Here is a 26,361-nt window from a genome sequence, read left to right as displayed (position 1 = left end):
GGCGACCCACCGGCCGCCCTTCCACTGCCCTTCCTCCTCTTCTCCCTCCTCGTAGCTCCTCCTCGTTCGTGGACGGTCGGCCTCCGGTAGCTCCCGGCGATGAGGCTTGGAGTTGGAGAAGCAACTTCCCATGCTTTGCTTACTTGATGCAGAGCAGAGCAGAGCAGGGTGTTGTTGTGGCTTTAGCTTACTCTGTTTTGCTCTGTTTTGGGAGAAGCTTCGTGGTTTGGTATTTATAGGACGTTGCAGAAGCCCAAATTGCTGGAGTTGATGATGAGGTCTGATCAAATTAATATGAACGGTTTGATTCTTGCGAGGGCGGTTGATTCCTTTCTGCTCCATCTGCGTCAGTTCCTGGAAGAACACAGGGCTGTTTCAGAATCTCTTGACCAGGTTTGACTTGATTGTTGATCCTTTCGGCCGGTTCGTCTTTTAGTTCGGGTTGGTTCAATGAGCCGGACTAAATTCATGGTTTATTTGGTTCGGGATAGAATCTCGACATCTTGCGTCTTTCTTCATGAGTTCTTCTTATCTTTCAAACCACTACTCTTCCCTCCTCAAGCTCTGCTCTCAAGCTCGCGACCTCAAGAAGTTGCACTGCTTCATCCTAAAAACCCTCGACCTCGCCGGCGACACCTTCCTTTCTAACAACCTCATCGCCTCCTACTCCAACCGCAGCCTCCTCGCTTACGCCCGCAACTTGTTCGACCAAATTCTCCACCCAAACCCCTTCTCATGGAACGGGCTCCTCTCGGCCTACTCCAAGGCCGGTCACATCCCACAGATGGAGCAAGTGTTTTCCTCAATGCCCTCGAGGGATCTCGTGTCGTGGAATGCCCTTGTATCGGGCTACATCGGCCGGGGTTGCCACGAAAGAGCTTTCGATGCTTATAGGGCATTGTTGCTGGAAGGCCGCGTTGCGCCCAACCGTATCACGTTCTCTAGCTTGCTTATAATCTCGTCAAAGTGCTCAGATTTCAATTTAGGTCGTCAAGTCCATTGCCATATCCTCAAATTCGGATTTGTGTCACATGTGTTTGTGGGAAGTCCGCTTGTTGACATGTACTCAAAGGCTGGTTTTGTGCATGAAGCAAAGAGAGTTTTTGAAGATATTGAGGAGAAAAATGTTGTTTTGTACAACACTATGTTGGCAGGACTACTTAGAAGTGGTATGGTCGAGGATTCGAAGAAATTGTTCGATGAGATGGAAGAAAAGGACTCAATCTCGTGGACGACAATGATCACCGGGCTCACGCAGAATGGATTGGAGCAACAAGCTGTTGATTTATCCAGGGCCATGAGGGCAGAAGGTGTTTGCATGGATCAGTTTACTTTTGGCACCATTTTGACTGCTTGTGGAAGCCTCTCTGCTTTAGAATTGGGCAAACAGACCCATGCCTTCATCATTAGGACTCGCTATGATGAAAATGTATTTGCAGGGAGTGCATTGGTCGACATGTATTCAAAATGTAGGCGTATCGAGTCTGCAGAATTGGTTTTTCAAAGAATGAAGACAAAGAACGTTGTTTCATGGACATCAATGCTTGTGGGTTATGGTCAGAATGGATGCAGTGAAGAGGCTGTCAGAACTTACTGTGAAATGCAGAAACAAGGGATCGAACCAGATGATTTTACGCTTGGAAGCGTGATCAGCTCGTGCGCTAATCTAGCAAGCTTGGAAGAGGGTGCGCAGCTTCATTGCAAGGCAAACGTCTCAGGATTGATTTCATTCATCACTGTTTCTAATGCCATAGTTACACTGTATGGTAAGTGCGGGATCATTGAAGACTCACACAAGTTGTTCAACGAAATGCAGAGCAGAGACTCTGTCTCCTGGACAGCTCTGGTTTCAGGTTACGCACAGTTTGGGAAGGCTAATGAAACAATCGACTTGTTTGAACGCATGTTGAATGAAGGTGTGATGCCTGATGGAATCACATTTATCGGTGTCCTTTCTGCTTGCAGTCGAGCAGGGCTGGTGGAGAAAGGATACAGGTATTACAATTCGATGATACACGACCACCACATTGTGCCAACAACTGATCATTATACATGTATGATAGATCTATTGAGCAGATCAGGAAGGTTAAAGGAGGCTGAAGATTTCATAAACCAGATGCCTTGTCGCCCCGATGCAATCGCATGGGCAACCCTGTTAAGCTCGTGCAGATTCCGCAATGAGTTGGAGATAGGCAAATGGGCAGCTGAGAACTTGTTACAGCTCGAACCGCAGAACCCTGCAAGCTATGTGTTGCTTTCGAGTTTACATGCTGCAAGAGGAAATTGGGATGAGGTAGCACTTTTACGAAGGGGAATGCGAGATAAAAAAGTGAGAAAGGAGCCTGGTTGTAGTTGGATCAAGTACAAGAACAAAGTTCATATCTTTTCCGCCGACGATCAGTCTCACCTGTACTCCGAGAGAATCTATGCTGAGCTAGAGAAGCTCAGCAGCAAGATGATTGCAGAAGGATACAAGCCTGATGTGAGTTCTGTTTTGCGTGATGTGAGTGAATCAGAGAAGATTCATATGCTCAGCCACCACAGTGAGAAGCTTGCCATTGCTTTTGGATTGATATTCATACCGCCTGAACTGCCGATAAGAGTAGTTAAGAACCTCCGAGTCTGCGTGGATTGTCACAATGCAACCAAGTTCATATCCAAAATATCCAACCGAGAAATTCTCGTGAGGGATTCCGTTCGGTTCCATAAGTTCAGTGGAGGAGCTTGTTCATGTGGTGATTTTTGGTGATGAGGTGCGCAGTTAACAACCTCCATGTTTGTGTGGATTGTCACAAGCGCAAGCAAGTTCGTATCAAAATTATCTGGCTGAGAGATTCTCGTCAAGGATCTTGTTCATGTTTCAGAAGTAGATACGATTTCAATGAACACATAAAAGAATCGAATCACATTATGTAAAACAAGTTACTGGATTTCTGTTCATGGCTGAAGAGCATTATTCTTTCGCAAATACTTGAAAGATCATTCTATTATTCTCTTACTATACTTCAAAGATCATCCCTTTCAGTTTCAACATCATGCACCATCACGATTAGGAGAAACAATTCACAAAGCCAACTGCTTACGCAAACTTGTCCAACAATTCAAAGTAAAACTCAATCGCTATCGCAATTAGGCGACAACTTTGCCTGTTTTCTCTGCGAACGCTTTTTTCGTTCACCTTATCTTTTCATCAAATAAGACCAAATGGACATCAGCTTCATCAACCTTATCATCTTGGAGGTCAAAAAAGTTGCAGGGTTTGTGATGAAGCTGTGAGAGTGACCTGCAAACTTCAGGCCCAGGGAACAATTGTGGTCATAAGAGCCAAAACAAGGTGAAAGCTTTGTTTGTTGGGTGGTCCTGCAATGGTACAGACCTATCAGTGTGCTGTGGCACCTACTGGCCCCTGGTTTTGTGCATTCCTACCTGAATGGATTCAATTCATTTTGCCCTTCTCCCTGAATCCTTTGTCAAGCTTTATAGTTTTATAAAGGCTCTATTTACCCAAACGGGGCAGGGAGACGAGGAGAGGAGACAAAACACCCTACTCGCCCTCTTGTCGCATGCCCTCGCATCTTCATCCCATTAATTGTCGCATATCGGTTTTGTTTCCTACGGCAGAAGAAGCAACTGAAGGGTTTTCCTTGAATCTCTCGTGTAGCTCCATGTTTATATGAATAGCAAGTTACACCGTTAATTCCTGCAAAAAGTTGAATGAACACATGAGAAAAATAGAGCAGGAACCAATTGATCAAAGATAGTTTCATATCTAAAAGAATTTACATGAATTTTTCTAGTTTTATTTCAAACAACTACAACCTAGAAATATACAGAGAGCAACACAAGCTCACTTTCTCACCAATTTCTTAGGTGTTATTCCTACTACACGTTTCGATAAGCATTACACCTACACGGAAAGGGCAGCCCAAACAGCAAGAGTGGGAAAACAGAAACAGTATCAAGCACAATCTACCCATTTTTTTCTGCTCTATAATCTCCTACTACTCAAAACTGGCAAGAAGTGCCCAGTCTTTGCTTCTGTTTTTGGCACGAGGACAAGCTTGTGCGACTCTGGAAAGCATTCGGCAACAACTCCTGGAAATGCTCGAGAAATGCCCCCCATTGTTCTTCATCCATGTCGGACAGCTTCACGAAACTGGTACTCGAAGGCAGCTTTTCTTCAGCGCTCCTGCTGTTTCGACATTGAAATGGGCCATTGGAACCAACCCTATTGATTGCCTTCGCATTTTCATTGCATGTTCCAACCCAGTTTCTTTGTGCTTTTTCAGCGAGGCTGATGGATTTCAGTGATGTGGAAAGGTTGGTGGCATATCGGAACATGTCCCGATCTCGCGAGAAGCCGTTGCTTTCTGTTGTTGTGTTCTTTTTATTCTCCTCGTCGCTGTCCTCCTCCTCCTCTATGCTTTCCTCTAACATTGACAGAGGGTTTCTGGAACAACCTCCACCGAGTCCACAGCCGAAGGATGGCATTGGGTTGTACATCATATGCTGATCTTCATCATTGTATTCCATGTGAAACTGGAAAGCATCTTCCTCTTCAAGATCAGAGGTCTGCGAAAATACTTCTCTTTCTCCCACAAACTTCCTGGCTTCCAGGCAGATAAGCTCCAACTCACTAGGATCTTCTTCCATTCCACTAAATTCTCGACTCATCATCTCGCCAATCTCTGATAGGCAAAGCCCGAAAGTTGCTGCTTCCTTGAGGAAAATTGTGCACAAAACCAAAACTCGGAGACAGGCTTCCCGAATCATTGGCAGCTCCTTCCGAAGCATGTCACAATCTTTAATTGGATTAAGATTGGCTATATATTCTAACTCATCCTCAGAAAATGGCACCGATGCCTGTGGCCAATGAATCCACTCAAAATAAGGATCCTCCAAGCCCTCCGGCAAGCAGAGACCATGATCTATGGGAATCAGTTCCATTCTTCCTCCGAATCTACCAACCCCATTCTCAATCTTTCTCACCAGCAAATTTCCAGCATGCCTATCAGTGTTGAAAATCCGTATGTCAAGTATCCCAATTCTGTGTATTGCTGCCACAGAAAAACTAGATGTTCCGTGGTCACTAGCATCAAAATCATGTGGAATGAACTGCTGGAATGAAGCAATCTTGCTTATAACCTGATGCTTCCTGCCACCATTCCAGTTACTGTTATTCATCTCATTGTTAACGTGGAACGCCGAGTGGGTGATCTTTACAAGCGACGTTGGAGGAACATTTGCAAAATTTCCATAGTCCAGAAGGTAAGCAGCAACCTCTCTGAAGCCCGTCTCACCAACTCGTACCGATCTTTTCAGGCCTGGCTGACCAAGGGCTTTTCCAACAAAACCTTTTGGGTTGTTAGGTGCATATGGTTCCTCATCTGTAGGCTTCACAATTGCAATTTTATCACCCTTCTTATTCCTGATGTAGTAGGCACCTCCAAGCCCATTGTGAACAGGTACAGGTTCGATACCATTTTTTATAGCCTTCATAGCATCCTTAACAAGCTGTTTCATCCGAGCACACTGAGTTGAGCAACCCAATATTTCGATCGGCCCACCTAAGTCCCTTTGTTCAAGATCTTTCATGGTCGGAGACAAGCATGGAGTGGAGCAACTTCTGTGCATGGAATTGCGAGTGAGAAGCAAAGGAGAATCACCACGGACAACACTCAGATCATTCTTTAACTCGAGATCACCAAACGTTAGGGAGCTCTCCTCAGTAGGAACATTGAGAGCAATCTGCAGTTTTCTTTTCACAGTGTGTGCATTATCTTGACGGTCTAACTGGAGCACATGCACACATCCAGTCTCAGTCTGGACAAAGATTCGTCTCCTTCCTACCGGTTTCGCCTCACAAGTTTTGCTGCCGCAGAAATCACCGGAAGGGTTCAACACTGCAACTGCCATCTGGGTCCGAACAGGGCTGTCCAAGTTAGGAGCCATGGAAGTGACAAAGGCACGGAGAAAATTCAACAAAGTTGTTGAAGTCAACGTGTACTCTTCTTCCTCTTCTTCGTGCGCACGCCAAACACAGAGGCTGACGCGGTGACGGAGAGGGGAAGATGCAGAGCAACGATCATTAATTGGAGGGAACCCACACGCCTTGCATCAGGAACAGGGAGAACAAAAAAGGCTTGGGGGAAGTTGTGTTATGGAAGCCAAGCGATTCCTTTAACATTCCAAAAGCCATTTGCGAAGAACCAAGAAGCTGCAAGAGAGTAGTAAATCGTTAGAGACGTAAAAAATCTGAACTTATATACAAGTAAATCGCCGTAGAAGGAAACAAGAAAGAAGTAGAAACTTATGATGCACAACAAAAAGGAGATTTTTCCACCGGTAAAAGAAGAGGCAAGCGAATTCCTTGCCCATCAAGTCTCGAATCCATTATTCTTGCGTGGAAGCAACAACAAACATGAGGAAGCCAGCAATACCTCAGGAATAGAAATCCTTTTGAAAACAAAAGGGAAGCCTTTGGAATCCGTCGATGCATATCTCGCAACCGGAAACAAATATACGTCACAGGAATCGAACGTTAAAAGCTAGAAACTAACCAGTACATTCAAAGACACCGAACCACCATCCGACACGGGAAAATTCCCTAATTTCAAGAGAAAAAACAAAATGACCAAAAATGTTTCCAGGAAAAGATGGTTGAATGATGATAGCTTCCGTTCCTGCAAAAAATGGGGGAAACAAACCAAACGACACGCCTTTCGGACATAGATAAAACCGACCAAGGATGCAGAAAATTTTACATACAAAAAAAATCGAATTTTTATACATATAACTTGATATAAGCATGAAGGCGGCACAAATTACCAAGTCAAAATCGAAGCTAACCCTAGAGCCGGATCTATTATAGCAAAAAAAAACTTACAGGGACAGTAGCTGTTTAAGCTCTTCGGATCATACTGCAAGAGATCCAAAGTCCACAGCACGGATGAACACAGACTGCAGCGGAAACAAGCACACCCGACGCCCGCCGTCAGATCTGACCCCGCCGCACGGCCAGGACCAGGAACCGACGGCTTTCAAATCTATCAGCACGGCGAACGGTGGCAGCGAACCCCCAACGCGCGGCCTCGGACCCTCCTCTCCAGGCTTCACCCCGAGCCCAACACCCGCATAAGCTTCTCCATTAAAATAACCAGCTTCTGTTCGCTGTCAAGTCGCCATGGCGGGCGATAAGGGTTAAGGAACAAACCATGGTCGAGTCGAGGTTTTCTCATCGCCCGTCCCCATCAGCCATATCGTCAACCCACTACATCGATACTCAATTACTTACTCTTGTTTTAATTGGTACGTATTACATGTGGGACCGACATAGTTAATTGGTTGATTTGTGGGTGAAACAGCCATAAATATCCGACAATCTGCCCGGAGGTACTCTTATCGCTACCATTATTCTAACTGGATGTGGCTCCGTGGGGCCCCTGCATGGGAGCGGTAGACAAGTGAGGAAACCGCGGCCGGAGCAATGGAAGAGTCTCGAAGAAGGAGGAACCCGACGGATGAAGTGGATGCAAGCTGTCAGATAAGACCGAGACGGTGACGTGGAGGATAACGATTGGACTTTGTGGGCGAACGCTGACGCGACGTGGACTCTGGCAGGATGGGGGGCGTACAATCTGTACAGAATATTGATAACGCTACATACATACGTACCATTATATTCAAAGCATTAAAAATACACAATTATTATTATTTTTATAATAATAATAATATTTCTAGAGATCCACATTATATTAAAATAAATTAATATTTTTTCAGGAAAAAATATATTATATTGATCACTAAGTGGGCACTATATTTGAATTCAATGCCACGTTCTTTTGGTTGATTAATTTAATGTAGTTATAGGTGGCCCTGTAATAAATGGATTATGATCTAATAATCCAGTTATTTTTGAAATTTAATAAAATTATATTTATATATATATATAATCTTTTTATATTTATGCTGAAGGAAATAGAGGGAAAGGATATTGAATAAATGATTTATTTTGCTTTGCAAGAAAATACAATTTTAAAATACTTTCATCTGTTTTACCAAATAGCCAAAGTTAAAACTGACCTTAGTTTTTGAACAAACATCAAGCAAAGACTAGAATAATGTCTGATTGCATTGTCCCCTGTTCCATAGAAACTGCATAAAAACATTTCACAATGCAAGCAACAACACAAAGATTTGTGATCCCATGACAAGGTTGTGCAAGTTTGTTTTCACAGCCCCAAAAACAAAAACAAACAACAAAAACCAAAACATGATGTATTTTTTTCCCTTTTTTTCGTGTGCTAATCGCGATTCTAGTAGCAAATTACTCAGGCCATTGCAGCTTGATGTAGTGTAACTTTTAACCAAATACCTCCTCCTTGCAAATGGGGCATGCCTGATTCAAAAACAAGAGTTTCTTTTAGCATTGATGTGAACATGATGTTGCTAGAACATTTAAAGAAGTTGCAGAATGATGAGTCTACATATTTGTTCTAGCTATCTAGGATTGACTATATATAAATCTATACAAGATTATATTACTATATTGTTCAAAAATAGACAAATAAGTTTTTAAGAACATTGTCTCGAGAGAAGAGTAGAGTAGCTCGACACTCGCCAAGTTAAAAGTACTCCAAACACCCAAAAGTGAAGGAGGTAAAGAGAAAGAGAGAAATAAAACAGTAAAAGAGACTTCGATATGCATAAATCACAGATAAACATTTAACCTTGCTTTCCTTCAACCAGCGTCTGATGCAGTGCGAATGGTAACAATGCTTGCAAGGCAAGGTGATCAATTTCTGGATTTTGTAATTTGATTTGCAAATGACACATCTGCATAAGAAAAAATCAACATCGTAAAAAAAAAAAAAAAAAAGGGGGGGGGGGGGGGGGGGGGGGGGGGGGGGGGGGGGGGGGGGGGGGTAGTAATAGTTAACTAAGACAATCTCTAATCCATCAGACAATCTGTAATCCATCAGTAGTAAAAGATGTCAAACCATTTTGTTCATCATTATAAACAGGACAAATTCTAGATAAGAATCCAATACTCTTTTCACACTTGAATATCAAATCAAAAACTAAACTTATTTCAAACTTTAACAAAGATTGATCAATAACCAACACTAAATGACTAACAAGATACATACTCTTCATTGCCCTTTCTTGAGAAGAATCCATGTCTGTGCTCTAGTTCCTTCAAATAAGAAATAAGCTCATCCGACAAACCTCTGGATTCGATACCTATTTCTTCCCTTAGTGATTGTAATTGCTGAGTATGACAAAAAAGAACTCAGATGAATTAGAAATTAAAATCACAAATATAAAGGAGATGACAGTGTGCCATGTAACTTATGGTAACTCCACAATCCTCATCAACTTGTCAAAATCAATTTAAAACAAGGAGTTCAAAGGAATCTACATCAGATATGTGTGCTGTCATTATAAAAAGGAACTCAGATTCTGGTGGGCGTTGTCTGTCAAATTTCCATTTACATATATCCTGATTAGTTGCTAGCATCTTCCCCTCAACCTATTATCTGTCCCAAAAATTTCTGTTTGCACGTGTTGCTGCACCAACTCTCCACAGGTTTTTGGTAGCTTAAAGTTCACTTCTACTAAAAATTGTTTCTGACCTCGACCAGGAAACCATGGTGTCGGTGTATGGAAATGGAATCAGAATTGCACAGTTCTACATTCTGCCTATATAGCAAAATTCTGACTATATAAGCTCAACTGCATGGTGACATGCAATTTAATAGCTTATTCCAAGTAGTTGAGATGCTTGGATTGTTGTTATCCTTACTACTAAAGCTCAGGACCAAATGATGATTCTAGTTTAAGGTGACATTTCCCAGAGGAATTTATAATACGTTCTACTTCTCACTTAACTTCAAATATTTGATCCACAAATTAGGGTTTGAGAAACCATTTGTGCCACATATGTTATATTTGAATTATGTTCGTCAAATTTTTGCTGGTTTAGGCTCAGATCTATCAGCACTTCTTGGCAACGTCTTTCCAATCCCTCCCTGCCCTCTGAATACCACATTTCTTTGTGCTACTCCCTACACCTATATATACTGGTTTTATCAAGTTACAGTAGCAGCACAAGATTCAGGTTCTAAAATGATCATCAATACGTAACCTTCAAATAAAGATTCTATGATTATTAATTATTAACAAAAGTTTATAATGAAGTTATTCAAATCTGAAGTGATGAAAAACGTAGCTGACATTACGATGACCACACAAAAGGGCTTGAAATTTTTTTAAAGAATCACTTAGGATGAACCAGAGATGAATTTCTATATGCATGAAAAGATCATTGAGGACAAGCAGGTTTGGATGTGTAGGAATTACAAAGCCCTTCATGGACTAGTATGTTCTATACATTTGGCCTAGCATACCTCATAAGACATTGCATCCGTGTCAATGTTGTCGTCTCTTATAACCTGTATATCATGAAACATTTAACCTAGATGTGAGTAGAATACAAGAGACTGTTTCAGTAAGGTTCGATTGCCAAACAACTACCGGATTAGGATTGTCAGTAGATGTAGATCCAGCATCCAAGGTAGACAACCCTGCTGTGTTTTCACCTAAATAGCCACAAGAACCAATTTAACATTCATATGCAAATGAACAAAAAAGAAACAAGAAATCATATTCCAAAAAAGAATATACAAACATTATCAGGCTGTAGAAAAAGATGTATTAGCTTTTCATCTCAAACTTAAAAAAGGATTGTAATAATTTCTCAGTTTCTATTATTTGAATAAAACTACTGCAGTAACTCAGAACAAGCAGCAAGTTGGTTCAGTTGAAAGAGCATTTAAATAAAAGAAAACATCCAAATTCTTGCTACTTTTTCAGAATATTTCTAGAATACACAAATATACAAAGAAGTTAAAATGGATATTGATTTAAGCCTTACCATCCTCCGAATGATTTATTGCACTTTCTGGTGCATCAGCAGAACAATCCTCCAGTAATTGATACTGTTGAGCTAGAGCTTCATCGTATGCTGATACTGAGTGGAGATTACTCCCACCATGGGTGCTTTGGCTGCTTTGGCCAATTTCATGATTTGGTCTATATCTATCACCTGAATTCTCCTGGAGTGACTGATAAAGAATTGCCTGCACAGAGTAGGTGCACAGAGACTAACTGCTAATTTCCTTTGCAAAATTGTTGGAGTGATGTGTATCATTGCTTTATTGAGAGGCCTCCTCACATAATCTTCTAAGGATAATATTTGGAAGATATGATAGAAAAGAACCTAATCCAAATACCATAATTTTTTCACTTCCCTCCCGTCTCCATTGGTACAAAAAGCAGAGGTTTCGTGTTCTAATCCTATCAGTAAAAATCTATGTCTAAAAAACGTATATCAGCAGTTGTCAGTTCATATGCTGGGTTTGTGCCTGCCCATGTATGAGCCAAGCATTAACAATATAAGTTCAAGATAGATGAATCGTTGTTTACCAATTAAATTTGACAAAACATTAATTATGCCAGGGAAAGTTATTGTACAGAAGTTCTATGGAGAATCAATTTTTTTTCAAGAACTAATAATAATTTATCTTCAACATTATATCATGTTTGTCTCAACTATTTGGGTTAGCTACATCGATCCGTTACACCTTCACTTCAATTGATTCAACTACTCCAAGTCTATGGCCACCTTTGAGAACTATGATTATAATCAGGGGGTAAAAAAGTCTGATGTATACAGTCGTTAAGAAGCAGAAAATTGTTTTAGAAAAGTGAAGCTGATAAGCTGATTCTAGCATCAATAAGGTATGCATACCTTTTAACATGTCAGATAAATGAATATAATAGTCACACATGGTAAAGGATATAATAGGGAAGTAGACATCAAGGTTTCCATTGGATGGAATCCTCATGTGTTTGTGTCTAATACATGCAAGCAGTCTTGTATGGCAACCCTTTCGCACTAAGATGGATTTCGATACCATAAAATGAAACTAAGCTTACAAAGTATGAGTAGGCAACACCATGATGTAAGAATAAATGTCAGATATGACATGCTTGCTGTATAGTTTTTTCCTGGCATATTAACTTAGTAAATCAACTAACTAATGATTAACCTCTGTTTTTCATTTTATTTATTATTCTTAAGAACAATCAAGCTATATAAATAAACAGTTATGAAATTTAATTGGATGCCCAATTAGAGGATTATCTAACTGATAGCATGTGGAGTCAATGGTAAAACAGTATTACATTAAAAAAACACTGCATCTATTTGACATTTCTCTGGATCAATTTCCCTCTACATAATGTTAGCATTAAAACTATAAAGCTTATGGTGGCCTTTTAAAATCAGAAAAAGAGGAAAAGAAGAAAGTACATGCATTCCTATTTCACTCTATTGTCTGGAGGATGAAATCTTTCCTTTAATGTCTGTTGAGTCAGTTTATAAATTTAGACGGATTGGTTCAATCAAAAGATAAAAGGAATGAATATTACTCATAAGAAAAATGAAGAAAACATTAGACAAGAAATTGCAATAGAGAATGTAGCCTTCAGATTGCATCAGGTGGTGTGCTTCAAGTTATACAGAAGATAGATAGTAGTCCAAATAGGTCACATAATGGAATCTAGACTCTCCTTGTATGGTTGAAACTGAAAAAACAAATACAAATACTTTTTGGCAAGCTCCAAAGTTCATATGAAACTACATTCATCAGTAGCTAACTTAATGTCATGTGTTCAGTGACCACTCAGAAACAGGAAAAAAGGGAAAACACAAGGACAACTCACCTGAACTGCTATTTCATCAAGATTATAAGTTCCTTCTATTTGATCTTCCAAGATATTTACCACGTGACTGCGTGCATGATTAACAGTTACTTCTTGCTTTTCCTCGATTACAAGTTCTACTGCCGCCATGTTCACAGTTCTAGCTCAAAGGTTCCCCTTTGCTCTGAAGGAACATTAGCTTAAAGAGTATTAATTGCAAAATATACAGAAGAGGATTCACACCTCATTTTTTCAATGAAGTTTCAATTGCAAAATATTGTAGGTCAGAACAAATAATCAGTTAACAATGCTGGGGAAATAGTTGGGCAAGGAGAATTATTGCAGTAGGTGCAGAGGAAAAAATGTCAAGTAAAATATGAGATTCTGCATGTTCCAAAGATTAAAAAGAAAAAGGCTACTAAGGTTCAACTGCTCTCCCCATAAGTCCAATCAGAAGAGTATAAATATTTTATCACAAAGATTGAAAAGAATAAAGGAATATCTGACTTACTCTTCCGATGCAAGAAAACTATCTTATTCAGCTGTGATACATATAGTTTCCATTCAAATGAAAACATGATTTCTCAACTTGTGGTTGCTTTTCCTGTTAGGGAATTTTTTTCCACATCGTGATATTTTACAAACAAACAAAAATATGAACTAACAATTTCGATGGCCACTATCCTATGGCAGCATGGCTGGTAAGCTGTAAAAGACCATACGACATGATAGTTCCTCAAACTCATCCGGGATAACTTCCTCTTCATCACACCACTAATAGGATGTAATAGGATGTTCAAGCCAAACTATTAAGTCGAAAGGCCCAAAATTTCGAGCAAAAGAAATGAGGCAGACACCAAATAAACATAACTGAAAAGGCCCTGCGGAGATTTAGGAGATTGGTCAGATCACTTTGTAGCAAAAATAGTAAAGGAGGTAAAATTTGGTGCGGATCCTACTAAAGGGAATCGCAAATGATTACTGACCAAAAAGTTGTTTTTAAAGTACGATCAAATAAAAACACTCGTGCTCGCAACAAAAGAGTACAGAATATAGTGAACAGTAGAACTGTTACACAACTCCCCACTACTCTAATTTGTCTGTACATCTCAAATTCAAGCATATCAAGGGAAAAGAGGTCGCCAACTCAAAACTCACTGAATAGTGAAAGTATGCCTACTTACACAACTGTGTACGTCTCCTATCTAAGGAAAAGAGATGGCAGGCCAAAAAAAACCCTAGATTTAGAACGAAAAAATGCCGATGAGGAGGCGGAAGGCTCACCTTGATGCGTCCGCTTCTTTCGCTGCCTCTGTCCTCTCCACACAAACACACACACATATATATATGCTTTTTCTTTCCCGTGATTGAGTTAGATTGGTGGGGGCGGCGGAAAGATTCCTGTTTAGGGTTGGAGGCGGGCCCGAAGCATCTGTCGGCCGGGAGTCTCGTCAAGGAGACGGAACAGAGCAGTGCTCGTCCGCTATTGGCGCACTGGCTTCAGATCTCCCCTCGCTGTGACCCAGCGCCGGCCATTTACGTGAAGAAGACGTCAGCTTGCAAGCATCAGCTCCGCGGCTTGGCCTTGGACTTATTCATCCATGCCGCCTGTTGACTCCCGTGCGGTCGTCGCCGCCTCCCCCCATCGGCGACTTCCAAGTTTACGATTCCATTTCCAACTGCCCATTTAATCACATAAATCAGTAAAAGTGATTTTTTTTCCTTCTGAATTTTCAAAATATTTTTATGACGTCACTATTATTATTTTACAACTGAGTTTTTGATAATTTTGCTTCTACGTTTTCATTTATTTGTAATATTTTTTATAACATTCTAAATAAAAGGATAATTTTTATTCATTTTAAAATCCGTAAAAATTTCTTCAAGCTTTTACGGGAAAATATTAAATATAAATGATTGAAACATAAATTTTTAAAAAATACACGTGAAATTAGCATACAAATAAATCAATGTCCCTTTCTATGTCTTTCTCTTTCAAATGTGGACCCAATTTTGTGTTTATCTTGTTTATTTGGAAGGTTTGAGGACAAAGGAGATGCTGAAAGACTTACCAGCAGTAGTCAATTACGAATAATATTCATAAGATTTGATCGGTTGAATGAATCAAATTTACGTTCTCATTTTCGTCACCCATGACTTATTTATAATGGTCTATCGTAGAGATGAATGTAAGATAGAATTGTCTTGAATTCTAGTCCAATTTTTAAAAAAATTATACAGGTGTTTTATATAGTTTGTAATTTGACATCAAGAAAAATCGATGTTGTTATGAGCGTAAGGGAGCAGATCACGGTTGGTCAAGTTCAAGACTAGCCTACCGCACCGATTAGTCAGGTCCACCGAGCTGAATCGATCTGTTCAGACATAAGGCCCGCCAGCCTTAACGTTCCACCCCGGCACCTCGGCTTCGAGCCGAATCAATCCATTCGTACATAAGGCCTACAAGCCTTAACGTTCTACCCCGGCACCTCGGGCCTGAGCTGAATCGATCCATTCTGACATAAGGCCCGCCAGCCTTAACGTTCTACCCCGGCACCTCGGCCCCGAGCCGAATCGATCCATTCGGATATAAGACCTGCCAGCCTTATCTGCTCGCTCCGGCTCTATACGGGCTTCTTCTTTTCCAAAGACCACTCCCCCATCACGCGGTTGTGAATGTTCATCCTGTCACCTCTGTAACTCATCATGGTAAGGCGCGTGCGTGACATGACCCCCCTCTTTAATACAGGTCAGTGATGGGACATATACGCTGATTATACTCTGCGTACCGACACATTCATAACGGTGATGGGACTTCAATCATATCTATGATATGACATAACGTCTTCGATTTATATAAAATGTTAGTCTTGCACTGAGGGAGGTATGCAATCTCACACACTCTCTTTTCACTCTCGATTTCCTCCCCTTCCACAGAAGCTAACTTAAGCATCGGAGTGGTCGCGGGGAGGCAACCCCTGGCCTTCCAACTCACGTTCCTTGTACTTGTAGGACCCAGGAGCTTTCCACCTTCGTCTCTGCTCAAGCTAGCTTAAGTGGGGTGCTGAAGAAGAAGTTGATCACCCAGAAGCGGATCTTAACTGATCACCCAGAAGCGAATCTTAACACGAACAGATGTGTTATTTTATTTTTCTTTTTATTCATTTTATTTTGATGTTTAATCCATCCCTTCTACGTTTCAAAGTCCAATCCATTTGTTCAATCACCTTATCAGAGAAATATGAATTAAAAAACAGATGGAAAGAAGAGTGCAAGAGTGCAAATCTATAGCCCAGGTGACATTGAATCAAATTAACTCGTGTATGAATATAAACTTATGCCTGTCGAATACTGGACCGATCAAGGCCAATCACTTAGTGTTTGTAGTTGAGTGATATCCTCCCAACTTGATGCTTATATCACTTGTACTGGACTTTCTTTCAACTACCATTCTACTTCCCACTCGAGTTGAAAAAGTATTGGGGATGCATACTCGTGATAATCGGAGTCCTACTTGTGCGCGGACAACCCAGCCAACGTCTATGATCTTGTCTCCTTTGCTCATAACTATAGTAGACAAGAAGAAAAATGAAAAATATACAAGTTATTTGGATTTCATTTCTAATTATTTTTTCTTCCAAATACGATAAGTAAAAGGTTTTTCTACATTATAAATTACATGATGTCACCGTGTTATCGGGTCGGATCCAACTTGATGGGTTCACTAGTCATTTGGTTAGTGAGGTCAATGGACGGTTCTGATCCACTCTGGATTTGTCGCATAGAGAATTCCCTGCGCGGTTGCTGCTTAATTGCGTTTACGATTGCAGCGTTTTGTTATGCGGCCATTACCGCGCGTTTAAATAGGATTGGGCCCTAGGGTTGGGTCATTGGGTGCTTAGCTGCGAAGGGGAGTCTTCTCCGAACCAAACACTGGTCTCTTTCGATTCGGCGACGATGGCAGATGCGTACTGGAGGTACGGCGAAGCCCTGCAACAAGCGGCCGTAGCGGCGTCCATGGTCGCTCCTTCCGCGGCGCTGAAGCGCCCGCGCACGGAGTACGCTGGTTTGTCATCCTAGTCGATCTCGCTGTAGAGCTACGCTGTTTCCCCGTGCATGTTTCTTTTGGATTTGTCTCCTTTTATCGTTTCTCAATCCTTCGTGGATCTTCTCGAGATCTGCTAGGGCTTTTAAGTTTTCTTATAGATAAAGTCATGGTTGTCGAAGGGGCGAAGAGATGAGAGTTTTTTTTCTTCTGTTGAGTGTGAGAATAATTATTTTTGGTCGGGGATGGTGGGTTGTTAGGAGAGTAGATCCGAACTTTTGTTTGGCGGGGGCGATGCAGTGAATTTTTTTTGTTTTGGATTATTATCCTGTGTGGGGGACAAGAGATCATTTTTATTGTTATTTTGTGATTACGGAATGATGGGAGAAGAGAAAGGCAAGATTTTTCTTTGAATGAGGGCATGAGGGGTGTGAGTAATAACGTAATTTCACGGTCATGGCTGTAAGAAAGAACAACTTATATGGGCTTGGCTTCCCACTGTCGCATCATTTTAAGGTTTATCTGCATAGACTCAAACAATGGTTTGCTAGCCAAGTTTCAATAATCATTATGAGAAATCTTTTCCCTCCTTTCTGGTAAGGGGGTTTCCCTGTTTCTCACTATAAAATGCTATCAAATGATTTTCTATGTTTTTTTCATGCTATTCCTGAAATTCATATGCTCGTGTCTCATCTAACAATCAGTGAAATTATTAAAATGAATGGATACAGAATTCCTAAAAGTTAGTGATTGCTATTGATAAAGAATAATGGTAGAGAAGAAGCGGAACTTCTAGCCATATGTGATTGTTATGATTCTTTTATGCTGAAATCGGCGCAAGAAGTTAGTAGAAATTATAAAATACATACTAATATTTGAGAGTAATTGGGCCTTTCTCCAATAGATGATTAAAAAGAAAAAAACCCTACTGAGAAGATATAGACAAGGTGAAAGATGATGAATATATTATATACTTAGAATAGTTAAATCTGTGAGAGTGGAGAGTAGAGGCTATAAGGGATTAGAGGGAGATCAACAAAAACAATAGTTAATGCAATAGAAACATTTAATTAATTTTAATATTGTAACTGACATGACCATGTATGGAGATCAGAGAAGGGATAATAATCAACTGTCCCAAATAGCTAGGTCAAACATGACTTGATGATGATGGTGGTGGTGGTTATGAATCTACAGCAAAGTAGATGAGTGGTGATAGATGAACCCTTCATATAGGCCTCCATAGATGGCCCTTTATAGTTTAAAAATTTTTGACCCTGTGTTATCTGAATATTGCTGCTTGATTGATGTGGAGGATCGGCTGTCTTATTCTTTTAATTATTGACAACTCCTTTTGAGTAGTATACCGGCTCTTGGGAATGCACATAGTAGATATAATGTTATATATGTTGCTATCATCATAGAACATTATATCTTACTAATTGAATTCGTTTTACTTAAGATGTTCCTGGTGGTTCTGAAATGCTTGGCTATTACCCTCGTGAAGATGAAAGGGGCACCCATCGTGTAATCAGAGACACCGAATCTATTGGTGCATCATATGACCGTTACTTGCGCAATGGGGTATGGTATTTTGCACCAATGTTTTTGACATTTGCATATGTTCTTTGTTAGACTTTGATTTTGACACTTCCTCATAGGTTTCTGCATACCCTGGTGGTGAAACTGTTAGGGCTGTCAGTGGAGGCATTAGTGGTCATCCTGTTGATGATAGGCGTATGCTAGGTGTTGGGGGATTGGATAGTCGGAGTGTGGGATATGGTGGACGTCCTGAACCATCACTTCCTCCTGATGCCTCCAATACTTTATTTGTGGAGGGTGTCCCTGCAAACTGTACTCGCAGGGAGGTGTCGCGTATCCTTTCAACTTGTTTCCCTTCTGATAATAAGCTATAGTCCATTGCAATTCCTTTACTCCATTTGCAGACATTTTCCGTCCTTTTGTAGGTTTTCGTGAAGTGAGGCTTGTGAACAAGGAATCTAGACATGTAAGTTGCATTTTTCTGAGTTTCTTTTGGTATCATTAATATTGGTAGTTAGTGTGCTCATTTTTTTTTCTGTTCAATTTTCTTGAAGCCTGATGGAGAGCCACTTATACTGTGCTTTGTTGATTTTGCTACTCCAGCCCAAGCTGCAATCGCTTTGGAAGCTTTACAAGGTGATAACACTTTGTTTGATGTGCTTGATATCTGGCTTCATTTACTCAATTTCTTGGTTCTTTCTTACTGCTCTCTGTTGCATGCAGCACAACAATCTTTAATATATTATCAAAATTTATTTCTTACTGTTCTCTTTTCTCTATATTTTGTTGAAATAGGCGTTCATCAATCCGACAACTGGGAGTTAAATTATAATCTAACTTCTTCATGAAAAGAGAGTTGTGATATTGTCATACACAGATTTTTAGAGATCAAGTTGCAATAGTTTCAGTTTTAATTTAGGAGCAGCTTGCAGCATACTTGTTGCTTTGTAGGAGCGTAAGGGCTAATGAAAAATTTACTAACCTCGCGTAAGAACTACTGACAATGGGAAACCTATAATAGATGGCCATATAACACCAATTAGCCAGTTCGAATAAGGGCATGATCTTTGATTTATTGGATTTCAATCACATTCCTTTTCCATCAGAGTTGTGTTATGCCAAAAATTTGTCGTTATCTGTGAATCACGGTCCTATAAAGTGTTATGTTGTGAACTTTCGTAGGTTGATGTTGAGTCGTGTGCGTTACTGCCGCTGTTTTGTCATCGTTATTCTCGTAAAATAACGTTTGTTTTTGAAGTGCGTTATTTGTATTTGCGTTCAACGGAAATCCGCTAATCTTGGGTAAAATCTGGCTCGGTCCACAGTGCGAATTAGTCACGGCTCGATTTTGCAGGTTATAAATTCGATGAAAATGATCGTGATTCAGCCAACTTGAGGCTGCAGTTTGCTCGCTTTCCTGGTCCGAGGCCTGGCGGGCCTCGTGGCAGGCGTTAAACGTGGGATTTACGTTTCCAGGTGACACGGAATCAATGTTTTACCTTCCCCGTAAGCTCGACAAAGCCGTTGTTCAGCTGGCATACAAAAGAATTTAACACGATTATTGCTATACGATCACTTTCTTGTAGGTTCTATCGATTGGGGAGGCTCCTCAACGCTTAACTGTCCCTGTCTGGTTTCTGCCCCTTAGAACTAGCTATAACATGCTTATATGTGAACCTTTGCTATGTATTTTTCTTTTACGAACAGCCAAGTTTGTTTGGTATATGCGCACTTCTAAAGTGATGACTAGGAAGGTCTACGCTGTACAATCCTACCTATCGAATGTCACTTTTTGTCAAGTTCCTATTTAAATTTTAGTACTGGTGACGTGGTATTGTATTGGCTAAGTCAACTCCCTGTTTTATGTTTCTAGTTTTGCCTCTATTACTATTCAATTTGTGATCTTTGCACCTTTTGTGATTTTTATGCTATCTCATGGTATATTCCATTCAAAATTTAATGTTCACAAGCTGTTATTCAAATTGCAAGTCTGGATATTGATTTTTCATGGCTGTTCTTTGCCCTGAGGATTTATATTTAATCTGCATGTTTATCTTCGCAATGATTTTAGTTGTTTGTAGTGCTATACTTAAAGGATCAGACATCCTGGTTTATAGTTTTTGTATTTGTCTGATCAGTTGAGCTTAATTCTGTGCATTTTTTTTTTCTAAGCTGACCTATTTTTTAGTCTGTCTGATGGACTTATAGTTGCCTATTCCTTAATCTTGGTTTGTAGTTTGTTCTATAGTCGTATGATCTTACATTTTGTTGTGTGTAAAGTCGGCTATCTCTATACTGTTTTTTTTCATCTTAAATAATTATTATTATTTTATTTATTAAGATTCATGGTTCTTGTGGTAGATGGTTCAATGAATCCCAGTGACCATTTTGAGTGCTTTTCTAAATGCCATGGTGCAGTTGTTACGTCTTGCTCGCGATTACGTGGTGGTAATAGCAATAATGTTATTAGGTTATCTCTCGCTTTGATTGACATCCTAAAACCAGGTGCAACATATGTCCTAGTCTATTGAATTGGATTTTAGGTTATGGGGTCGCTGGGGCCGTTGGAGTAGTGGATTTCATCTTTTGCAGAAGAATTTTAGATTATGGATTGCAGGCCGGTGAGGCCAATCAAAGATATGTTCAACCTTGTGCCTAGCTAAGGCGGCAGCAGGTGGACCAGATCCACTACACCATGTTTTTGCATCAACGATAGCTGAAATGTTGTTTGTGTTCGACCACAAAATGTCTACCACGCCGTTTTGAAGGCTAAATGATTTGCTATTTGGGAAAGGTGCTATAAGATTGAATCTCTCTACAAGTATGTTCTACGATTATATGGATTTGAATATAGCACTTCTATAACCGTTGGTTGAGGTTTTATTTGAGATGCGACTGTTGGTTGAGATGTTATTTGATGTGCCTCAAAATTTGTTGCATTATTTTACGTGACTAATTTCGTGAAGTAGATCTGCATTCTATCGAATAGACATTATCAAAATACCAAGTCATTGAAACCATGTGTACTGAAACTCAGAAAAATATTTGATTGTTGTGTATTAACCGGTGAATAACTTGATTGTAACAGAGACAGCAACAATAACATTTATGCCTTAATTGACGTCTCAATTATTTGAGATCATTTACGCGAATCAATCTTACAGCTGCAAACAAACTGCTTGTAAATATAACAAACATTTAGACGCTTAACGCTGACACTCGACACTTACACTAGGACACAATAAATCAGGCAATTTTGTTCGCGAGCATCTTTCTTGTGGTGCCAATCAAGCATCATTATTCTGCAACCAAATAAATAAGAGTTAGTATTTATATGATAAATAAAATTTAAATTTATCAATAAATTCATCATTTTGAGATGAGCTATGGCACTGCCAGTTTGTTTGCTGGTGGCGCCGTCAACCAGGTTGAGCACCAACTGCAACTAAGCAGGCCTGTTGGGCTTAGAACGGTCCTAGACAACCAGGCTAACACCCTTTATGCGATGGGGTTGAAGGCAGATTGATCTGTGCTGTCCTTGGTTCAGCTTGGGTAAAAATCAAGCCACCCTCTCCTGTGCTACATCAACTGTCACTGTTGTTTGTGGGTCAAAACTAGGTTGATCCATTTGTGATTTCAGTTTAACGTGATGTTACGTAAACTGATCGTGATTCTTGCCGCTAGTATCTGAGACATTTTTTCTGAGGAAGAACAAGTTTAAATCCTGTGCTGTGACGTCGAGGACTCTGTTGAGTGCAGGGCCCCAACCAGCAACCAATGACTGGCACAGCTTTTGGAGTTCCATCCAAAAGATGGAGAACCATGCTGCATTGTCTCCTCCGAGGACAAGATGCATCTCCTTCACTGACTGTCAATCTAAAGACAAAAAGACAAAGATAAGGATTTACCGATAGATTTTGCTCCCCCAAGCATCAGAGGCTTCCTGCTTTTCTTTATCTGCATGTCTGCAACATTAGTCGTGGCTTCCATCTCCGGGTGGACCTTCTTCTTCAACAATTTTGTAATCAGCTATCCATTCACAACCAAGCCAATAACATTTTGAGAAATCAAAACTCTTAGCAAACAATTATCATCACTCACGAACATTAGAAAGTAGAAACATGTACCTTCTGTAGTTTCCTAGTCGGGTTGTTGGCGTTGCCTTTTGTTGTAGCTGATGGCCACTTAGCTTCTTTCCGGTTCTGCACCTTCTCGTCGTGGATAATCAAATACTGCTTTGATCTAACATTCATCTTCTTGTTTGGATTTTCATCGAGATCATGCACTGTTAAAGCATCAGCGGCAAAAAGATCAGCAAGCGTTACCCTCTGTTCTCGTTTCTCCTTGTCCTCCATCAGCAGCGGCAACTCTTGGATCTTCTCAGCAGTTTCTCTGTCCTGGACCACCATCTCCATTTTCTTTTCCTCTACTTCAACTGGTGATTTGAGATCAAACTCAATAAGAGCCGGAGGCTTGCTTGCCACCAGAGAAGGCGCAGCTCCGTTTTCTTTATCTTTTACCTCTACGTCAGTCTCCACTTTCATTTTGTCTCCCACAAGGATTTCATCTTCCTCGGTACAGTAGGACTGGGAAACAAAGCTGACCTTTCTGCCTAAGGTGCCAATGGCAAGAATGCCATGGAGGACATCATGTAAGAGTAATGCTTCTTCCTCGATCATCCCATCAGAGATTTCCATATTTTCTCTTTCGTCTCCTCCAAAAACATCTGGAAATCAAAACCGTAAAACAAGATCAGAAAGATCATGCATTATAAGATTATGGAAAGGCACAATACCCTACACCTTTCTTTTCAGAAACATGGCTGTACTGGACGCTGGGGTACAACTTGCTATGCATCCAGTTAAAGATCTGCAACAATACAATAGTCACCAGGACATAGTAAAGAGCCAAAGATGAGCAAAAGTTGTAGAATCATCAAAAGCTCGCACATGGAGGTCATAATTTCATATAGAGAGATATTCATACACTAACCTTCATTGGTTTTATCTCCAGGAACTACTAAATGCAGCACTGTGTTGGTAACGTGATAGGGGGCCAAGACACTTGGAGCTCGAGGGCTTTAAAGAATAATATTTAGACATGAAAAAAAAGTAGAGGGCCAGATTATCACATTCCGAAAGCCTCTTCAACTGATGACACTTCTTCTTGTTGTTTTGTCTGATGGACAGACGTCTTTAGTCATAAGGTAATGAATGAGGCAAACAATAGAGGCATAAGAGCTCCAAATTTGGGAGTAAAAATATCTTTGTAGATCCTAAAAAAGTGGTGGTCCTGATGCGTTCACTGGCATCAGCTTGGCATGATTGAGCCACAGAGATTCCTTCAGATGGAAAGGCCATAAGAAGCTCTGCATGAAAAGTCAGTGAACATACTATGTAACTGTGGTCCTTTGAGTTGGATAAGACTAGGGCTTCTAATGTGCAATATGACCCCAGGAAATGAACTCATGGATGTCGGATTGTAGATAGCGGAGGTTCCACAGTCAAATGTATAAATGATACTACAAACTACCTAATGTTTAATGGAAAACAAAGGTACATCTCTTTTGTTGTCCTTGTCCATTGAAACTACTTGCCAGCTTGTTCCAATTTATTGTGATGATTTTGATGCATAAGTTCCAATAATGGGAGGTAGATAAACCATATCCAGATATCAGTTACCTACGGTCAGATTATACTCGGAAGTTATTAACACATAAAAGCATCTGACTTGAACACTATAAAAAAACTTGCATAATTTGGAAAGGCTATATACTTCAGGCTAAGAATATCCTTTGTAACTAACAGCACATGATGGGTGATAATTGTAGCAATAATGAAGTAAAATGAAATTTGGGAGAGATTAAACCAAATATAGCACTCACCAAAGGATTCCAATACTTGGAAAAACAAAAAATTCGTAGGAAGAAATTTGAATCCTTTCCATAAAGAACAACTTATGATAACTTTGGCAGCTGTAGATTGTAGCCACAAGATACGACTTGATATAGCTCTAGGCAATGTAGTGCACACAGTTTTTTCCTCATATGAAGAAAAGTTATCCAGTCTAGGCTAGGCAATGTCAATTCATGTATTGAAATGTAGATGTGAATGTAGATTTGTTATTAAAAAGGCTGTTAGGATCGAGATCTTACCTAGGAGCTGTTAGGAAACATACATAGTGAGATCATAGCATCCTGAGATACCAACTCAATCTAGGTCTTCAGGTTTGGGTTGATCTAAACTAAGTTGGGTCATAGGACCTTAGGATCCTTGTGTCCCAATCTCTATCCAATCTAATGCTCATACATTGGAGAAAGCTTCACAGTTACATAATATCTCCTAAAGGATCTGTATTCCTTTAAGATTAAAATAGCCTGGTTTACTAATCAAGAGTAACCTAGTTAAGCCTTGCTGATCATTTCCTTACTGCTTGCATAAATTGACAAATCTAATCTTATGTGTCTTTTGGTTTGTTCTTTGTCTCTTTTTTTCTTCTAAAAAACATAAACCATCATTTGGTGGGTTAAACGAGAAACTTCTAGTTAACCCTCAAACCCAACCAAAGCAACATCACTCACTCAAGTCCACCAGTTAACCGTAAAAAGGTGAAGAAAGAAACCAGTTTGTGAAAACATGCGGCAACAACAATAAAAAGAAACTACCATTGGGTACTATAAACAATAAGGAAAATGAATCTAAGAGAATAGATTTGTTGATCTTTGACAATAATAGATCAAGAAATTTTTTGTTATTCCTACGGTAGAGCTAGAGCTCATTTTCCCAATGTAAGTGCTACGTGGCTTCTCCAACTCAAACTTTGATCCTCACAACACCTTCATCAACACATCTAAGTAGATACATCTAGATAGTCCACAAATATCAATATTATGTTTCTAAAGAAATTGCAACATGGAAACTCTACAATCAAATCTCGCTATAGTCAATCATCCATTAGGTCCGTGCAAATTATTACAAATATCAATCAATTGCAAGTGCTAAAAAGACTGGTGAGGGAAAAGGTTTCTTGAAGACTTAACAAAGCAATAACCCTAGCAGAAATCCTTCCGTTAGTCTTACCTGCATGTCTGATAGGTTACATCAGAGAAAACTTTAGTGGATCAGAAAGCAAGAAACCCAAATCATGAAGAACTACGAGACATACAAGTAGGATCAACCTACAACTATTGCAATCATGATAAACAACTCGATTCATTTTATACACTAAGCAACATGAAATTATTTTTATGAAACGGCAAGAGCTAAGCTCTCGCTGAACAGGTTGTTGGAAAACAAAAGTACGAAGATGATTGAGCAAACGGGTAGGAAGTACTCATGTGGTCCAGAGCGCTTGGCCGCCATGGAGCCTAGAGCTTAGAGCGACAGATCTGGGAAGACAAGGCTCCGAGTTGCACTTGGCCTGCGATTCCGCCACCATCGCAGCGTCAAGGCGGCGGGGAGTCGCCGCCGACGGCGAAGGGGGCGGAGCTTGGCGATCCCGTGAGCGGAGAGGTATGGCCATCATCTATGATCCGATGATTACTATGGTGGGGTTAAAGCGTATAAGCACCCAACGGGAAAACGCACTCGTTTGTTTGCTTCGAAAAATTCAAATTTTATTTTTTATTTTTAAAGAATAACATTTAAAAATAAATAAACTAAATACTTAAAATTAATTTCTTAAACATATTTAAAATTTAAATTTATTAGAGGTGAATTGTGTAATAAAATTTGCCTTTCAAAATGTTTATGTATAGAAATTAAAAAATTTTATTTCTCAGAAATAGGGGTGAGCAACAATTCGGTTAAACCGAATAAACCGACCGAACCGACCGAATTAAAAATTTCGGTTCGGTTATTTCGGAAATTCGGTTATTTTTTCTATAAAAATCGGTTAATTCGGTTCGGTTTCGATTTTAAAGTTTCTTATTCGGTTAAACCGAATAAACCGAATTATTCAAATTTTAAAAAATAATTTATAAATTTTAAATAACTAAATTTATAAAT

General features: G+C 39.9%; 5 protein-coding genes across 8 annotated transcripts; 2 read left to right on the top strand and 3 right to left on the bottom strand.

Moving 5' to 3' along the window:
* Window positions 1-517: 517 nt before the first annotated feature.
* On the top strand, window positions 518-2,925 carry LOC141823281 (putative pentatricopeptide repeat-containing protein At1g68930). The gene has a single exon (XM_074710547.1). It carries the CDS (start codon window positions 518-520, stop codon window positions 2,747-2,749), a length of 2,232 nt encoding a protein of 743 aa, XP_074566648.1. The 3' UTR covers window positions 2,750-2,925.
* A 94-nt stretch (window positions 2,926-3,019) lies between these two features.
* Window positions 3,020-7,121, bottom strand: LOC141823280 (phosphatidylinositol 4-kinase gamma 5-like). The gene is made up of 2 exons (XM_074710546.1): window positions 6,887-7,121; window positions 3,020-6,217 (listed from the first exon to the last, which is right to left on the bottom strand). Exon 2 carries the CDS (start codon window positions 5,950-5,952, stop codon window positions 4,006-4,008), a length of 1,947 nt encoding a protein of 648 aa, XP_074566647.1. The 5' UTR covers window positions 5,953-6,217; window positions 6,887-7,121; the 3' UTR covers window positions 3,020-4,005.
* A 997-nt stretch (window positions 7,122-8,118) lies between these two features.
* Window positions 8,119-14,387, bottom strand: LOC141825154 (uncharacterized). The gene is made up of 8 exons (XM_074712541.1): window positions 14,053-14,387; window positions 12,790-12,952; window positions 10,937-11,141; window positions 10,537-10,601; window positions 10,410-10,454; window positions 9,150-9,271; window positions 8,730-8,835; window positions 8,119-8,398 (listed from the first exon to the last, which is right to left on the bottom strand). Exons 2-8 carry the CDS (start codon window positions 12,916-12,918, stop codon window positions 8,363-8,365), a joined length of 708 nt encoding a protein of 235 aa, XP_074568642.1. The 5' UTR covers window positions 12,919-12,952; window positions 14,053-14,387; the 3' UTR covers window positions 8,119-8,362.
* Window positions 14,388-16,665: 2,278 nt separating this feature from the next.
* On the top strand, window positions 16,666-20,223 carry LOC141823349 (RNA-binding protein 1-like). The gene is made up of 7 exons (XM_074710621.1): window positions 16,666-16,834; window positions 18,276-18,397; window positions 18,475-18,688; window positions 18,760-18,821; window positions 18,910-18,991; window positions 19,710-19,831; window positions 19,942-20,223. The coding sequence occupies exons 1-6, from the start codon at window positions 16,726-16,728 to the stop codon at window positions 19,808-19,810; spliced, it is 690 nt and encodes a 229-aa protein (XP_074566722.1). The 5' UTR covers window positions 16,666-16,725; the 3' UTR covers window positions 19,811-19,831; window positions 19,942-20,223.
* Window positions 20,224-21,373: 1,150 nt separating this feature from the next.
* LOC141823347 (protein TILLER ANGLE CONTROL 1-like) lies at window positions 21,374-25,866 on the bottom strand. 4 transcript variants are annotated; one of them, XM_074710620.1, is made up of 5 exons: window positions 23,348-25,866; window positions 23,158-23,224; window positions 22,483-23,081; window positions 22,264-22,384; window positions 21,374-21,657 (listed from the first exon to the last, which is right to left on the bottom strand). In XM_074710620.1, exons 1-5 carry the CDS (start codon window positions 23,351-23,353, stop codon window positions 21,653-21,655), a joined length of 798 nt encoding a protein of 265 aa, XP_074566721.1. In that variant the 5' UTR covers window positions 23,354-25,866; the 3' UTR covers window positions 21,374-21,652. The 4 variants fall into 4 exon arrangements, with proteins under 4 accessions (XP_074566721.1, XP_074566718.1, XP_074566719.1 ...); XM_074710617.1 differs by lacking the exon at window positions 21,374-21,657 and having other exon boundaries at window positions 21,669-22,384; window positions 23,348-24,036; window positions 25,688-25,866; XM_074710618.1 differs by lacking the exon at window positions 21,374-21,657 and having other exon boundaries at window positions 21,669-22,384; window positions 23,348-23,723; window positions 25,688-25,705.
* Between the last annotated feature and the right edge of the window lie 495 nt (window positions 25,867-26,361).

The sequence above is a fragment of the Curcuma longa genome, chromosome 3 (genome assembly GCF_044706935.1).
Source record: "Curcuma longa cultivar G26 ecotype Majalengka, Jawa Barat chromosome 3, ITB_CL_G26_1.1, whole genome shotgun sequence".
NCBI lineage: Eukaryota > Viridiplantae > Streptophyta > Magnoliopsida > Zingiberales > Zingiberaceae > Curcuma > Curcuma longa.
The sequence above is the reverse complement of the archived record's forward strand: the minus strand, read 5'-3'. Positions and strand labels throughout refer to the sequence as shown.

Excerpts from the sequence above, each read along its gene's own strand:
- LOC141823281 (XM_074710547.1), top strand. The coding sequence starts at position 518 with ATGAGTTCTTCTTATCTTTCAAACCACTACTCTTCCCTCCTCAAGCTC.
- LOC141823280 (XM_074710546.1), bottom strand. The coding sequence starts at position 5,952 with ATGGCTCCTAACTTGGACAGCCCTGTTCGGACCCAGATGGCAGTTGCA.
- LOC141825154 (XM_074712541.1), bottom strand. The coding sequence starts at position 12,918 with ATGGCGGCAGTAGAACTTGTAATCGAGGAAAAGCAAGAAGTAACTGTT. Across the intron at positions 10,602-10,936 it reads AATAAATCATTCGGAGGATG|GTGAAAACACAGCAGGGTTG; the intron begins GTAAGGCTTAAA and ends GTGGCTATTTAG. Across the intron at positions 9,272-10,409 it reads CGGATGCAATGTCTTATGAG|CAATTACAATCACTAAGGGA; the intron begins GTATGCTAGGCC and ends TGTCATACTCAG.
- LOC141823349 (XM_074710621.1), top strand. The coding sequence starts at position 16,726 with ATGGCAGATGCGTACTGGAGGTACGGCGAAGCCCTGCAACAAGCGGCC. Across the intron at positions 18,689-18,759 it reads TACTCGCAGGGAGGTGTCGC|ACATTTTCCGTCCTTTTGTA; the intron begins GTATCCTTTCAA and ends CTCCATTTGCAG. Across the intron at positions 18,992-19,709 it reads CGCTTTGGAAGCTTTACAAG|GTTATAAATTCGATGAAAAT; the intron begins GTGATAACACTT and ends TCGATTTTGCAG.
- LOC141823347 (XM_074710617.1), bottom strand. Across the intron at positions 23,082-23,157 it reads CCATGTTTCTGAAAAGAAAG|ATGTTTTTGGAGGAGACGAA; the intron begins GTGTAGGGTATT and ends TTTGATTTCCAG. Across the intron at positions 22,385-22,482 it reads CGACTAGGAAACTACAGAAG|CTGATTACAAAATTGTTGAA; the intron begins GTACATGTTTCT and ends GTGAATGGATAG.